The sequence below is a fragment of the Coffea eugenioides genome, chromosome 2, assembly GCF_003713205.1.
Source record: "Coffea eugenioides isolate CCC68of chromosome 2, Ceug_1.0, whole genome shotgun sequence".
NCBI classification, from domain to species: Eukaryota; Viridiplantae; Streptophyta; class Magnoliopsida; order Gentianales; family Rubiaceae; genus Coffea; species Coffea eugenioides.
Window position 1 is genome coordinate 67,267,226 of NC_040036.1, and position 13,845 is coordinate 67,281,070.

General features: G+C 34.6%; 1 protein-coding gene across 1 annotated transcript; it reads left to right on the top strand.

The window, feature by feature from the left end:
- The first annotated feature begins 5,579 nt into the window (after positions 1-5,579).
- LOC113760078 lies at positions 5,580-8,273 on the top strand. Its single transcript, XM_027302652.1, has 6 exons — positions 5,580-6,450; positions 6,555-6,625; positions 6,925-7,128; positions 7,631-7,898; positions 8,018-8,165; positions 8,231-8,273. The coding sequence occupies exons 1-6, from the start codon at positions 5,580-5,582 to the stop codon at positions 8,271-8,273; spliced, it is 1,605 nt and encodes a 534-aa protein (XP_027158453.1).
- The last annotated feature ends 5,572 nt before the right edge of the window (positions 8,274-13,845 follow it).

Sequence of the window (13,845 nt, forward strand, 5' to 3'; positions counted from 1 at the left end):
AAATATATAAATGTATTATATTATATATAATACGTAATATACATATATTTATAAATGTATAAATGCATAAATTATAAATGAATATTATATAAATGTATAAATTATAAATTATAAATGTATATGATGATTATGTATAAATGTATTAATATAATTAATATAAATGTATAAATGTCTTAATATTATGTATAAATGTATAATTAATATTGTTTATAATTTATAATTTTTATTGTTTAAATATTTATATGCATTTATGCATTTATAATACATTTATAAATATTTATAAATAAATATATTTATATATTTATATAAAAATATATAAATGTATTATATTATATATAATACATAATATACATATATTTATAAATGTATAAATGTATAATTAATATAAATGAATATATTATAAATGAATATTATATAAATGTATAAATTATAATTTATAAATATAGATGATGATTATGTATAACTGTATTAATATAATCAATATAAATGTATAAATATATTAATATTATGTATAAATGTATAATTAATATTGTTTATAATTTATAATTTTTATTGTTTAAATATTTATAAATATTTATGCATTTATAATACATTTATAAATAAATATATTTATATAGTTATATAAAATATATAAATGTATTATATTATATATAATACATAATATAAATATATTTACAAATGTAATAATTGTATATTATTATAAATGAATATTATATAAATATATAAATATATAAATATATAATATTATGTATAAATGTATTAATATAATTAATATAAATGTATAAATGTATTAGTATTATGTATAAATGTATAATTAATATTGTGTGTTAATATTATGTATAAATGTATTATATTATACATAATACATAATATAATTGTATATAAATATACATAAATATATATACATAAATGTGTAATATATATAATATGTATTATATATATTAAATATATAATATATAATATTTATATATATGTATAATTACATATTTATATTAATATTAATTTATATGGTATATAATATTTATATAAAAATATAAAAATATATTTTAAATAAAATAAAATATTTATAATATGTTTAAATAAATATATAAATATATAATATATATAATAAATTTTTGAGGGTGAGGGACTCAAAAATTCAAAATTTTTTTTGAGGTTACCGGCGGCACCGGAATAGGTGACCGGCGCCGAGAGAGGTGGTGGAGGCGGTGTCTGGTGTGGTGGGTTGGGTGAGGGAGGAAGAAAAGTTTTTGAGAAATTTTTTGTGTATAGATTTTTGAAGTGTGTAGGTAAAAAACTTTGAAAAGTTTTTTGGGGTTCCAGTAGCAAAAGTTGTTAAAAAACTAGTAGCTAAAAATTTTGGTAAAAAACTAGGGTGCCAAACAGGCCCTTGGATGTGTAACATGAAAATTTCATGTAGTGTACTCATAACATGTCTATTTTCAATTGGTCCATCTTAAACTTTCATGAGATCAAACCATACCAAAATCAGAGTATAAATAAATTCAAATTTTATTTATGCATAAAAATATTCTTAAACATTGATAACCAAAAATACAATATCATAAGAACATTTAAAATGACAAACTCCCACTAAAACTAAATATCATTTAATAGCATGACACCTATATGAGCAATATGTTCATGAAACATTTTGTGTGGCAATCCATTAATAAGCGGATCCCCAATCATAAAATTTGTCTCGATATACTCTATCGACAATTGTCCACTATTTACTATTTTTTTTAACAGTCAGGAACTTGATATCAATATGTTTAGATTTTGTCGAGCTCTTATTGTTATTAGAATACAGAACTGCTGACTTATTGTCACAAAATAATTTTAGTGGTCTTTCGATACCATCTACTACACGTAATCCTGTGACAAAATTTTGCTGCTAAATTCTATGATTAGATGTCTCATAATAAATTATAAATTCTGTAATCATAGTAGAAAAGGTTATAAGAGACTGTTTAGACCTCTTTAAGGATATGGTACCTCCAGTTAGCAAATAGATATAGTCTGATATTAATTTCATACTATTTTGATGTCCAATAAAATCGAAATCAGTATATCCAATGACCTCGAGTTTATCTGACTTTCGATACGTGAACATGTAGTCTTTTGTTTTCTGTAAATGCCGCAAGATCCGTTTGATTGCCTTCCAATGATCTAATCCAAAATTGCTTAAATATCTACCCAACATCCCAGTAGTATACGCAATATCCGGATACATACAAATCTAAGCATACATTAGACTCTCTACTGCTGATGCATAAGAAATTTTTTGTGTTTCCTTTTCTTCAAAAGCATTCTTAGAACATTGGTCAGAACTAAATTTGTCTCCTTTAACTACAGGGTGTCACCTGATTTGTATTTTTACATGTTATATTTTTTAAAAATCTTTTTGATATAACCCTTTTGTGATAGTTCTAAAATACTCTGAGAACGATATCGGTGTATTTGTATGTCTAATACAAAAGATGTATCACCAAAATCTTTCATCTCAAAGTTTTTAGTTAGAAATCTTTCGATCTCATGCAATAGGCTTATATCATTGGTGACAAGTAAAATATCATTAATATACAATATCAGAAAAATATACTTACTCCACAAAACCTACAGTATATACAACCATCTACTAAATTTATTACAAAATCAAATAAGATGATTAGTTGATGAAATTTGAAATACTATTGTCGAGATACTTGCTTGAATCCATAGATGAATTTTTTAAATTTGCAAATCATATTTTTTGCATCCATAGATCGTCTCATCAATGTCACCATTGAAAAATGCAGTCTCTACATCCATCTGGTGTAACTCAAAATTGAAATGTGTCACTAATGTCATGATAATTCTAAAAGAGTCATTCAAAGAGATCGGATAGAAGGTTTCTTTATAATCGATACTTTCCTTTTATGTAAAACCCTTAGCGACAAGATGAGTTTTGTATCTTTTCATATTATCTTTTGAATCTCTCTTAATTTTAAATATCTATTCACAATTAATGAATTTTGCTCCTCCTGACAATGGGACAAGATTTCAAATATCATTGTCTTTCATGAATTTAATCTTTTCATTTATGGTATCGATCCACTTTTGAGAATTTATATTTTTCATGGTTTGACGGAAGTTGATTGGATCATCTTCCATCAATCCAATGTCATCCTCGTGTTCTTGGAGAAAAATAATATAATCATCTGTCATTGCACTTCTCCATTCTTTAGTGGATCTTCTTAATGGCATTGATTCTTAAAGAGGTAGAGTTTGTTCTTCTATAACATTTTATTCTTCGATATTATCTTGATTTATTATATCACGATCAAGATCATAAATAGGATCCTGAATAAAATCAATGACATCTGTGAAAATATTAACATATTCCTCTTCAAAGACAAGATTCCTTACTATAGTTTCTTCCCCAAATTTGATATCCTCAAAGAACCGAGTATTTTTCATCTAAAAAATCGATTTAGTCGTGAGATCATAAAACTTGTAACTTCTGAATTTTTCAAAGTATCCAATAAAATCACAACCAATCATTCTTGAGTCCAGTTTCTTTTCATTTGATCTATAAGGTCTTGCCTCAATTGGACATTTCTAAATATGTAAATATTTTAAATTGAACTTTTTACCTATCCAAAACTCATAAGGAGTTTTGATAGTTACTTTAGTTGAAACTCTGTTAAAAATATATGCTGCAGTTTTAAAAGTTTCTTTTCAGAGTGACTCTGGTAAGATAGAATAATATATCATACTCCTAACTATGTTTTTAAGCATTTTATTTCGTCTTTTAACTACACCACTCATAGTGGGTGAATCCGATATAGTGTACTGTGAGACGATACCGCATTCCTCTAGATATTTAGCAAATGGCCCTGGACGTTATTTACCTGAACCGTCATATCTATCAAATATTCACCACCACGGTCAGATCTAATGTTTTTTATTCTTTTGTTGATTTGATTCTTAATTTCAGTTTTAAAAATTTTGAACACGTTTAATGACTATGTTTTTTCAGAAAAAATTATCTATGAACGTTATAAAATTTGAAAGGGCAAATTATCCATTTGGCCTTGAACTTTTTGTGTAAGTAAAATTAAGCCCCTTAACTATTTTTGACTGACTTTGAGCCCTCGAACTTTTAAAATTGGGCACCCGTGATCCTTTTGGCCAGTTTATCTAGTTTTGCAACCGGAAGGCCAATTCACACGAATGCCAGCGTGCTTTGAAGAAGGGTATTTTTGTCCGCATATTTTAAGTAAAAAGGGAACAACTCCTCCTTCTTCCCTCTATTTTCCTAACCCGCCCAAACGAGTCGAACCACACCGCATTTTCCTTACTTCTTTTCATCTTCCATTGAGGATCTTTATGGAGGGAGAAGAGCAAGAGAGAATCGGCACTGTCGGGTTCAACAACAGTTGGGTATCATGGACATTGAAGCAACAATGGAGTGGCAAATCAGGCCGAAAAATGAATACTTTGATCCGGTCCTCGCTTATGGTATGTAACTTTGTTGGAATCTTTAAATGTGAAATAGCTAGCATATTCAGTGGTCGGATGGGTTTAGGTAAAATTTTGGTGGTGGGGGTTACTAAAAGTGACGTGGTAGTGGTCCTAGATATGGGGGTATGGTGGTGGGCAGCTAATTTTATTGTTTAGTTGTTCAAAAAGTGTAGGGATTTACGAATAATCAACATTTGATTAAAAGTTGGAAACTTTTTATTGTTTAACTTGGATTTGGGTATTACATTAGGGTTACTTTTTTAAAAAGCATGTGAAGCAAAAATTGAAATTTTAATTAATTGTAGTTTTTTTGAATAGTACATTTATTTGCACTTCTTGTAGCCCAACTTGTATTGAAACGAAAAATTCATATTGATATGTAGCTCCAGAATCTAAAATATTTAGCATAAGGTTACACCACGGGGGAAGAATAAATTGGAAAAATTATGTCAGCTATGGGAATGGAGAAGTGGACTACATAGATATGTGTGATGCTGAGCGTATGTCAATCCATGAGTTGAATAAAATAGTTGAAAAAGTTGGTCATCGTAATGCAGCTATTTTGTACTATTACCTTGAACCAATTGCAGACATGGGGACTAGTTTGAGAGAATTGTCCACTGATACTCATGTTAGGACATTCTGTGACTAGGCATATAAATTCAAGGTGATGGAAGTCTATTGTCATCATCTAACAGTCCCAGAAATTGAAGAACTGAAAAATGCTGTAATAATAGAGTCACTAGATAAGAGGAAAAAAAATCTGGAGTTGTCATAGAGGAATTAAATGAGGAAGAATGCATAACTAGATATGTAGATACTCAGAAGAGTACTAGAAGGGATTCTATGGTTGGAGCAGTAGGGGGTGAAAAAAGAGGAAAAAGCAGTCATGCAGCTAGTAATGTTGGGACAACAGAGGGTGAACAGCAAGCAAACTATAGTAATGCAGCATCTAATTGTGGGGCTAATGAATCAATAGGGATAGAAAACATTGATGATGAATCTGAATCAGAAGCAGAGGAAGAAATGATAGATTTAGTGGTGCCAATGACTATGGTGGTGAAGAGGAAATGCTAGACATTTTGTTTTCGAATGCTAATGGCAGTGGTGAAACTTCACTGCAACAGCAGAGAGATGACACCACAATTGAGCAGACGCAGTGTTCAGAACAAGAGAATGTTTGTGGAAGGCAAACAGAAACTGACTTGGAAACACAACAACAAGGTGCAAGAAAGAAACAAGTTAGGAGAAGGAGAACTAGACCAACAAACCACTCTAGCCAGGGACTAGAGGATATAGATTCACTCCAACAAGATTACATCCCTGATCACCTAAGTAGTGACAATGGCTCATCAGATGATGAATTCAAAGGGAGATACAAGGACTTTGTCCTAGAGAAATTCCTCAAGGATCCCAAATTCGAGATTGGGATGAAGTTTGAGTCAAGAGCACAATTCAAATCTACTGTGACTGAGTATGGGATTAGGATAGGTAAACCTGTTTGGACCTGTAAAAATGAACCCACCAGAGTGAGGGCCAAGTGTACGGAGCAATGTAAATGGTTTGCATTTGTTTCAACAGAGAAGGCTCTGAGCACAAAGGATTTGGTAGTAAAGACTATGCATGATATCCATGAAACATGCAACCATTCATGGAAAAATAAGAATATTACTACCAAGTGGCTATCTGACAGGTATGTAGAGAGGATAAGATCAAACAACAATTTGCCAACGAGAGAGTTAAGGCAAATAGTCCACGAAGACTACCATACAGAAATATCTAAGCATGTTGCAGCTAAGGCGAAGACATTAGCTATTGAGAAGATCAAGGGGTCAGTTGAGTCACAATACAAGAAAATATGGCAATATTGTGAAGAGATTAAAATGACTCATCCTAGCAGTACAATGGAGGTTATGTTCACTCCATTTAGAGAACCTGGATGTAATCCAAGGTTCATGAGGATGTACTGTTGCCTTGGCCCACTGAAGAAAGGATTTAAAGATGGATGAGACCTATTTTGTGTTTGGATGGATGTCAAATTAAAGGTAGATATCCAGGCCAACTATTGATAGCTATTGCAGTGGACCCCAACAATGGCTATTGGCCAGTTGCATGGGTAGTTGTTGAAAAGGAGGCTACGGAGAAATGAAAATGGTTCTTAACCCTCTTGAGTGGCAATCTGGAAATACAAAATAAGGGACATTACACTTTCATGTTTGACCAGCAGAAGGTAAAAGTTTAATTCAGCCCTCCAACTTTTTTGTTTAGAAAAAATTTAAGCCCCTTAACTTTTAGTGTAGGTAAAAGTAAGCCCCTTAACTATCTTGTATAGGCAACTTTTAGCCCTCAAACTTCTATACTGTAATGACATTCCTTGGATATCTAACTTACACCTATTCTGATGGCTATGCGTAGGGACTGGATAGAGCACTTGCAGAGGTTCTACCAAATTCTGAACACAGATACTGTGCACAACACATGTATAGAAATTTCAAGAAGAAACATTCAGGATTAGGTTTAAAGGATAGATTGTGGAATATAGCAAACTGCATAACAGTTGAACATTTCAACAAAGCCATGGATGAGTTTGAAGAATATGATAAAGAAGCACATGCATGGGTGAAGAAGGGACCACATCCTCGACATTGGTGTAAAGCCCTTTTTTCCAAACATCACAGTGTAATATGCTGGTTAATAACTTGTGTGAATCATTTAATGCCCATATTTTAGAGATTACGGACCAGCCTATTATTTCTATGATGGAGGCCATTAGAGAATATTTGATGGAAATGAGCCAAAAGAGAAGGGCAACAATAAAAAAATACAAGTTAAATGGTGGATCACTCATTAGAGAAATTGTGAAAGAAAGGGTAAAACGTGCCGCACAATGGGAAATAACATGGAATTCAAGCTCAGGTTATCAGGCTAAAGGGCCACGGGAGCCCAATTTGCTGTTGACCTTGACAAAAATGAGTGCACATGCAATTTGTGGGTCTTGAGTGGCATTCCATGTTCCCATGCAATTGCTGCTCTACATAGAACTAATAAGGATCCCAACAAGATGTTGGCTAACTATTATCATAGGGAGCTATTCTTTACCATCTATGATAATGTGTTGCAGCCTATTAATGGAGACATTCAATGGGCACAGTCAAATATGCTGGAGTTGGACCCACCAGCAAGTGTTACTCAACCTGGCAGGCCAAAGAAAGCTAGAAAGAGAGATGTTACAGAAGGAAAAGATCATGGCAAAAGGTTGCGAAGGAGGGTTGTAATCCATTGTACAAAGTGTGGAGGGATTGGACATAATGCTGCGACTTGCAAGAATCCTCCTAAGTCATCTAGTGAACAACAATCTTCTCAACAACCAGCACCTACTGAACAACCATGTAATCAGCAGCAGGAGGAAGCTCCAACAAAAAGACAACGTGTGAGTTTGGATTTCATTATAACTTCCTTTTGTTTGTGACTTTTTTTTGTGATCTGAAATGCTTTCTTTAATATGTAGGTAAGCAAGAATCAGGGACAATGAAATCAGCAAAAAACTCAGCAGCAACCAACACATCAACTTCAGTCCCAGCAATCCACCTCAAGGCCACCAATTCATATGTACAAGACAAGTACATCAAAAAGGCCACTGACAGATGCAGACAAAGGTTTTATTAATCTCAACTATGCTTACTTGAGTAAAGATCCACCTTTCAATGTTGGAAACTGGCAGGGAAGAGGTGGAGGAAGAGAAAGAGGCAGGGAAAGGGGTGTAAGGATCGAAAACAACCTAAGAGGGGGGATAAATTAGGTTGATTAAGAAACTAATCAAGTTATGGGCACTTTTTACTCAATATGAATATACCCTCTTTTCTAAGTGATCACACAATGAATCAATCAATGAATGAACAATATCACTTGAGAGAAGTAGAAGAGATAAGCAATTTAAAGATCACAACATAACAATAAGTAAATGAGAAGAAGGGAATTGCAAACCAATTGATTACCAAACTCCTCTTGAATTTGAAGATCAATTCAAACAAGATTCTTCAAGTTGATGAAATACAACCAATCTTGTGTACAAAGGAAGGCTCACTTCCTCCTAACCCCAATCTCCATTTGGTCAAGTTAGAAAGTTTTACTATTCCTCAGGACAACCCTCACAGAGCTATACTATTGAAGTATTTACTCACAAATGAAAAACTTAAAATGAACTTCACACCACCAAGATTACAAATCTTCTTTGGAGAGTGTTTTTTCACTAAAACTACTCTATATCTTTTGTATCTTTAGTGTGCAAAAGTTATTTGAAGTTTTTGACCATATTCTATTTATATGAGACAAAAAAAGTGCTTCATTAATGCTTTCAACGGATAGAAAGTAGCTAAAGAGTCAACTAGCCGTTAGGAGTATCGGACGTCCGGTACTACCGTTGCTTGCGTCCGATAGCAGATAGAGAGTTTGAAAGATTCTATCGGACGTCCGGTACTTCCGATGCTTGTGTCCGATAGCAGACAAAGAGTTTGAACGATTTTATCGGACGTCTGATACTTCTGATGTTTGTGACGCCCCCACTTCTCCCAAGGGCGAACCCAAGGGTATCGACGGGACGCCTGCCCAACTCTCGCTAGGATTTGGTACAATCCATAATTCAAAAAATCGAAATATTTTAAATAACTTCAATACATAATTAAAGTACTCCAAAATATCTCACACTTACATTAAGTTAACTTTCAAGCTTAAATACAACCCAACGGAATATGTACTACAACCATCCGCTATAATACAACTTAAGATCTTCAAAAGAAAACAATCTAGTACTATTTTCGGGCACTCTTGGTCTCGAACCCTGTAAAAGAAATTCACAACGTGGAATGAGCTACACAACCCAGTGAGGTTCCAAGACACTCTAGCAGTTCCATTAAATTAAGTAAAGGGAGCATACCACATGTATGGTTCAGGGTTGCACGTTGACATAAGAACATGAGACAATTATCATTCTACGAGTCATTTGAACACATTACAGGTATAGTACATTTGCATGAAACGGTTATCATTATGTAAAATAAACACACATTGAAGGATACGGTATTCCATTGAAACTATTTCGGTCAACTGCACCTTATAACTTCCGGTCTCCATGGTACTGTCTGGCCATCGCCTTATCCCTCTAGTGATAATACTTGAGTATACCGAAACGGTGGCCCAAGATTCTAACCTACCCGACCGAGCCCAGTCCTGACTCGAGTAGGTCAGTAACCAAGGGCAGGGCCCAAGTTCAGTTTAAAGCTTACAACATACACAAGTAATCAAATAACTTGGCGAACGGTAAAAATTTATTTTTTTCGTAGGTCGAGTGAGATAAAGTACATACTCGCCTTAAAATGGTGGACAATTTCATATGAGCAATTACTAGCAACAATTAGCACATAAATACGTAAGTAATATTTGATAATTTCATGTGAACATGTAATTTACGGTAATCAAGTAATCAAGTAAGCAGGTAGTCAAATAGATTAGAAAACGGTAAGTAAACATGGTTAACGGTTAACGGTAGTAATTACGGTTAATTGGTAGATATATGTCATTTTAATAGGCCGCCATTGGCCGTTTCTCACTTTTACCACTTAAGAGTCGAGGAGATTCACTCCAACCGACTTATGCAGTCATAGCATAATTAATCATTTAAACACATCACATAAATATGCAATTCAAGTATTTCATGTCGAGTAATTCAAGTATACATTATTTAAATATGCATGAGTGTGGTAAATACTTAACATGTAGCACTTAACACTTAATGATCATGGATTAAGCATGATAGACTTCTTCAAATTACGTACTCTTATATGGAACACCCACCTATTCCAAACAAGTGAGTACGTGCTCGAACAAGTGTTTAGGCGTCTACTTCGAGTTCCTCTTGAAAATCCCCTTGAGCGCCTGAGCAAATAACCATTAACTATTATACACTATCACTTAGAATTCCCTACTTATCGAGAAGATTGTACTAATGTTCATTCTAAGGAAAATTCATAAATTGAGCCTTAGTCATTCATAATCGAGACTCGAAAGTGGCGTTCACAAACACAAGAGAAATCTGATTTTCGCCTTTGAAATCAAGTGTAAAACGGTCTAGTAATATCGGAGAAAAATGGAGAGTTTGAAACCCTCAATTTCCTTTAAGTTCGAAAATTTCAGATTCGACAAGCAAACTTTGAAAAATCAGATCTCACTCTCTAGGAGTCCAAAATTGGAAAACTTGATACCCTTGGAAACTACATCCAAAGTACTAAAAGTTTTTAGAAAACACTTTTCCATGATTCCAAATGGATGGCATTCAAAATGGCTCAAAGTTACTGCTTTAGAATACCAAGACAGTTTCAAGGTTGGTTTTTGGGCAACTTTGGAAATTCGGCAAAATTCACTCAATTTGAACTAGCCTTTGAAATTTGGAACTCTATTAGAGTTGCAATCAAAGTTTAAAATGGAACAAGCGGAATGAGAATTGAATTTTTGAGCACCAAGATATGGTAGCTCAAAGTTACCCAAATTTCTTTGTTAAACAAAGATTTTTCCAAAATCAAGTCAGGAACTTTGGAAGTTTAGTTGAGAAATGAAACGGCCTCGGAATAACACCAAAATTAGCAGTGTAACACTACCATATAAGGGTTGTTCCTCTACCAAATTTCATAGAGAAATAAGCACAGAAAGTGGGTTAACAAAGAGTACAATCTGACAATTAATCCACATTTGGTAAGGTAATAGGGAAAATTAATTATAAAATGAATGATAAAATTGCAGCCTATCAATTCCCCCTGCACCTAAACCATGCTTGTTCTCAAATATGAGAACAGCAAATAAACACCAATATTTGACAATGTTTATTGCTCCATCTACCATATTGGCAAGACACCGTGAGAATACATATCAAGCCTCAATAGTCAAGATCCAAGGAACATCACATCGATTGACTTTTAAACCGCGGACTCCTCCAATTTAAGGCAAACTAATCTAAGAAAAAAGAATGGTCGCTCAACATTTATCAGCAAATGGTCCAACTATTAATCAAAATCTCAACATTAAATCCACAAATAGGCAAGCTGATTTTAATCATATATTGACACAACCTTCACTTTTTTATCACGCTTTTCTATTTTCTTCTTTTTTTTCAATAGTAATAAAAGACTTAGTCTCCAGCCATTAGAGTCTTTTGACGCGAACTCCAACATTTGCCAGATGGAGGAGTCCGGTTACTCAGCACCTATTGCTACGCAACCGCGTACTCATAGCAATTACTACTTTTTGACGTGAGAATCGATACTTTTGGTGAAAATTCCCGGTTACTCAGTAGTAACAACAAGAGGAGTACAGTCAACTTTTATTCATAGCCAGATAACACAATAATTCAAAATAACACAACAAAAAAAATAAAAACAGCAGGAGCTAGCCTCATTTCTTCAAACATGGAGAACTAAAGTTAATAATTAGACCAATTCATGTGAAAATGCCAACAATCATTCCTTATGTCTAGAAAAGTTAATAAAAAATTCTAAGAGTCAAACAATTACCAATATTTACCAAAGAGATATTTTTGGATTCAACCACATTAATTTGATACACTTTCATTACTAAAATTTGGCAATAACAGAATTAGAGTCAACAATCCAACAACAAACCTTGGCAGTCATAGGAGAGCTGCTCAGTAAAAAAAAAGAAAAAAAAAGAAAAATAGACAAGTAACAAACTAAAAATAAAGGAAAAATATCTGAAAACTAAAAATTAGAAATACTAGCACCACAGCTGATCCCCCTCAACACCTAAATGGCACATTGCCCTCAATGTAATAAATAAACAGCAAAAGCAAGAAGAAGGGCAACGAAACTTTCCTGAAATCACGGGGATCATGTCGAGATCACAGCGGTAGGTTAGGCGGAAAAAGAGATGGAAAGCCCTTGTGGTGCATAAATGCTGCCAGATTCTGCGCCATGTTAGCCACGTTGGCATCAATGTTGGTCATCCGAGCCTCCAAATTTTGAACTTGCATCCGGAGTTGGTGCCAATCATCAGCCCCTAGGGACGTAGGAGGCGGAGCAGAGGTAGACGAGCCCGGATCAGCGCCAGTAGTGGAGGTACGGGCAAAAGAGGATCGAGAGGGGACTCAAGTCGATCCCGGGGGAGTAATCTCCCACCCGCTGTCACCCTCTCCAGCTACACCCATTTTTTCTAAGCAAAGGATGTCTGAGGGCTCTATTTGACAAGTTACATGCAAATCATAGTTAGAAAGATAAAGCAAACGCAGATTAACAGCCAAATGGGTAATGTATGACCCAAGAATCAAGGGACATTTCTTTTTAGTTAGAACAGACTTGAATTGAGAAGCGAGCCGACACCCCAAATTAACCTTAATGTTTTGTGCATGAACCAAATAAAAAAGAATTCCGATTTTGACAAAATGCCTGAGCTATCTCGCCAACCCGAGAAACTATAGGTCAAGAAACGTTGGATGTAGCGAGACGCCGGGTCTTTCAGATAGGAACTCTTGGACTGACGAGGGTCGTAAGTACCACCGTCTACGGACATATCCTCCTAAATATATCCATAACGGGAGAAGAAGGGCTCTACATATTCATAAGCACTCTCGGCATACTCACGAGAGTCGGCGGAGACCCTATCAATGAAACCAAAGGCCAGGTTGAAATCAGTGATTGAGTGATAGAACTCCTGACCCATTAACCGAAAACGGATGACGTTGGGGGTAGAGACTGTATAACCGGTGGGAAAGTCGAATTCGAATGTGGCATAAAACTCCCTAACCAACTCAACAAATGTTGGGCAGTCAACAATATTAGCATAGGGATGCCACCCAATGGCTATGGTCAAGCGGTCGAAATCAACCCTAATATTCAGAATACCCATAGTGGCGGCATCCAGAAATCGGCAAGGTGTAATCCGCCGTTCACAACAAACAGCATATCGTTGCTTGTCGACGGCCCTGATGAAGGTCATGTTACCCCCAAGATGCGAAGGATCTGAAATATGGACCCTCTTTCGCCAACCAAAGCGAGCCCTCTTCCCGGAGGAAGAAGGGTCGTGCGAGAGATCAGAGACGGGAATAGTGGGTTGAGGAGGGATAGGCTGAGACTGAGAGGCTTTAGACCTACAGTAGGATTTTGGCCTCACCATGATCTCCAATTATCACTCCAATCAACAAGAAACCAAAGCTTCCAACAAATATAGAAACCAGTACTCCATATGAGGTAATGACAACCCAAAGCAACAAGCACTCAAGCAACAAAGCAAATTCCCAATAAACATCCCAAACAAATCCACATGTAATCGATAGGC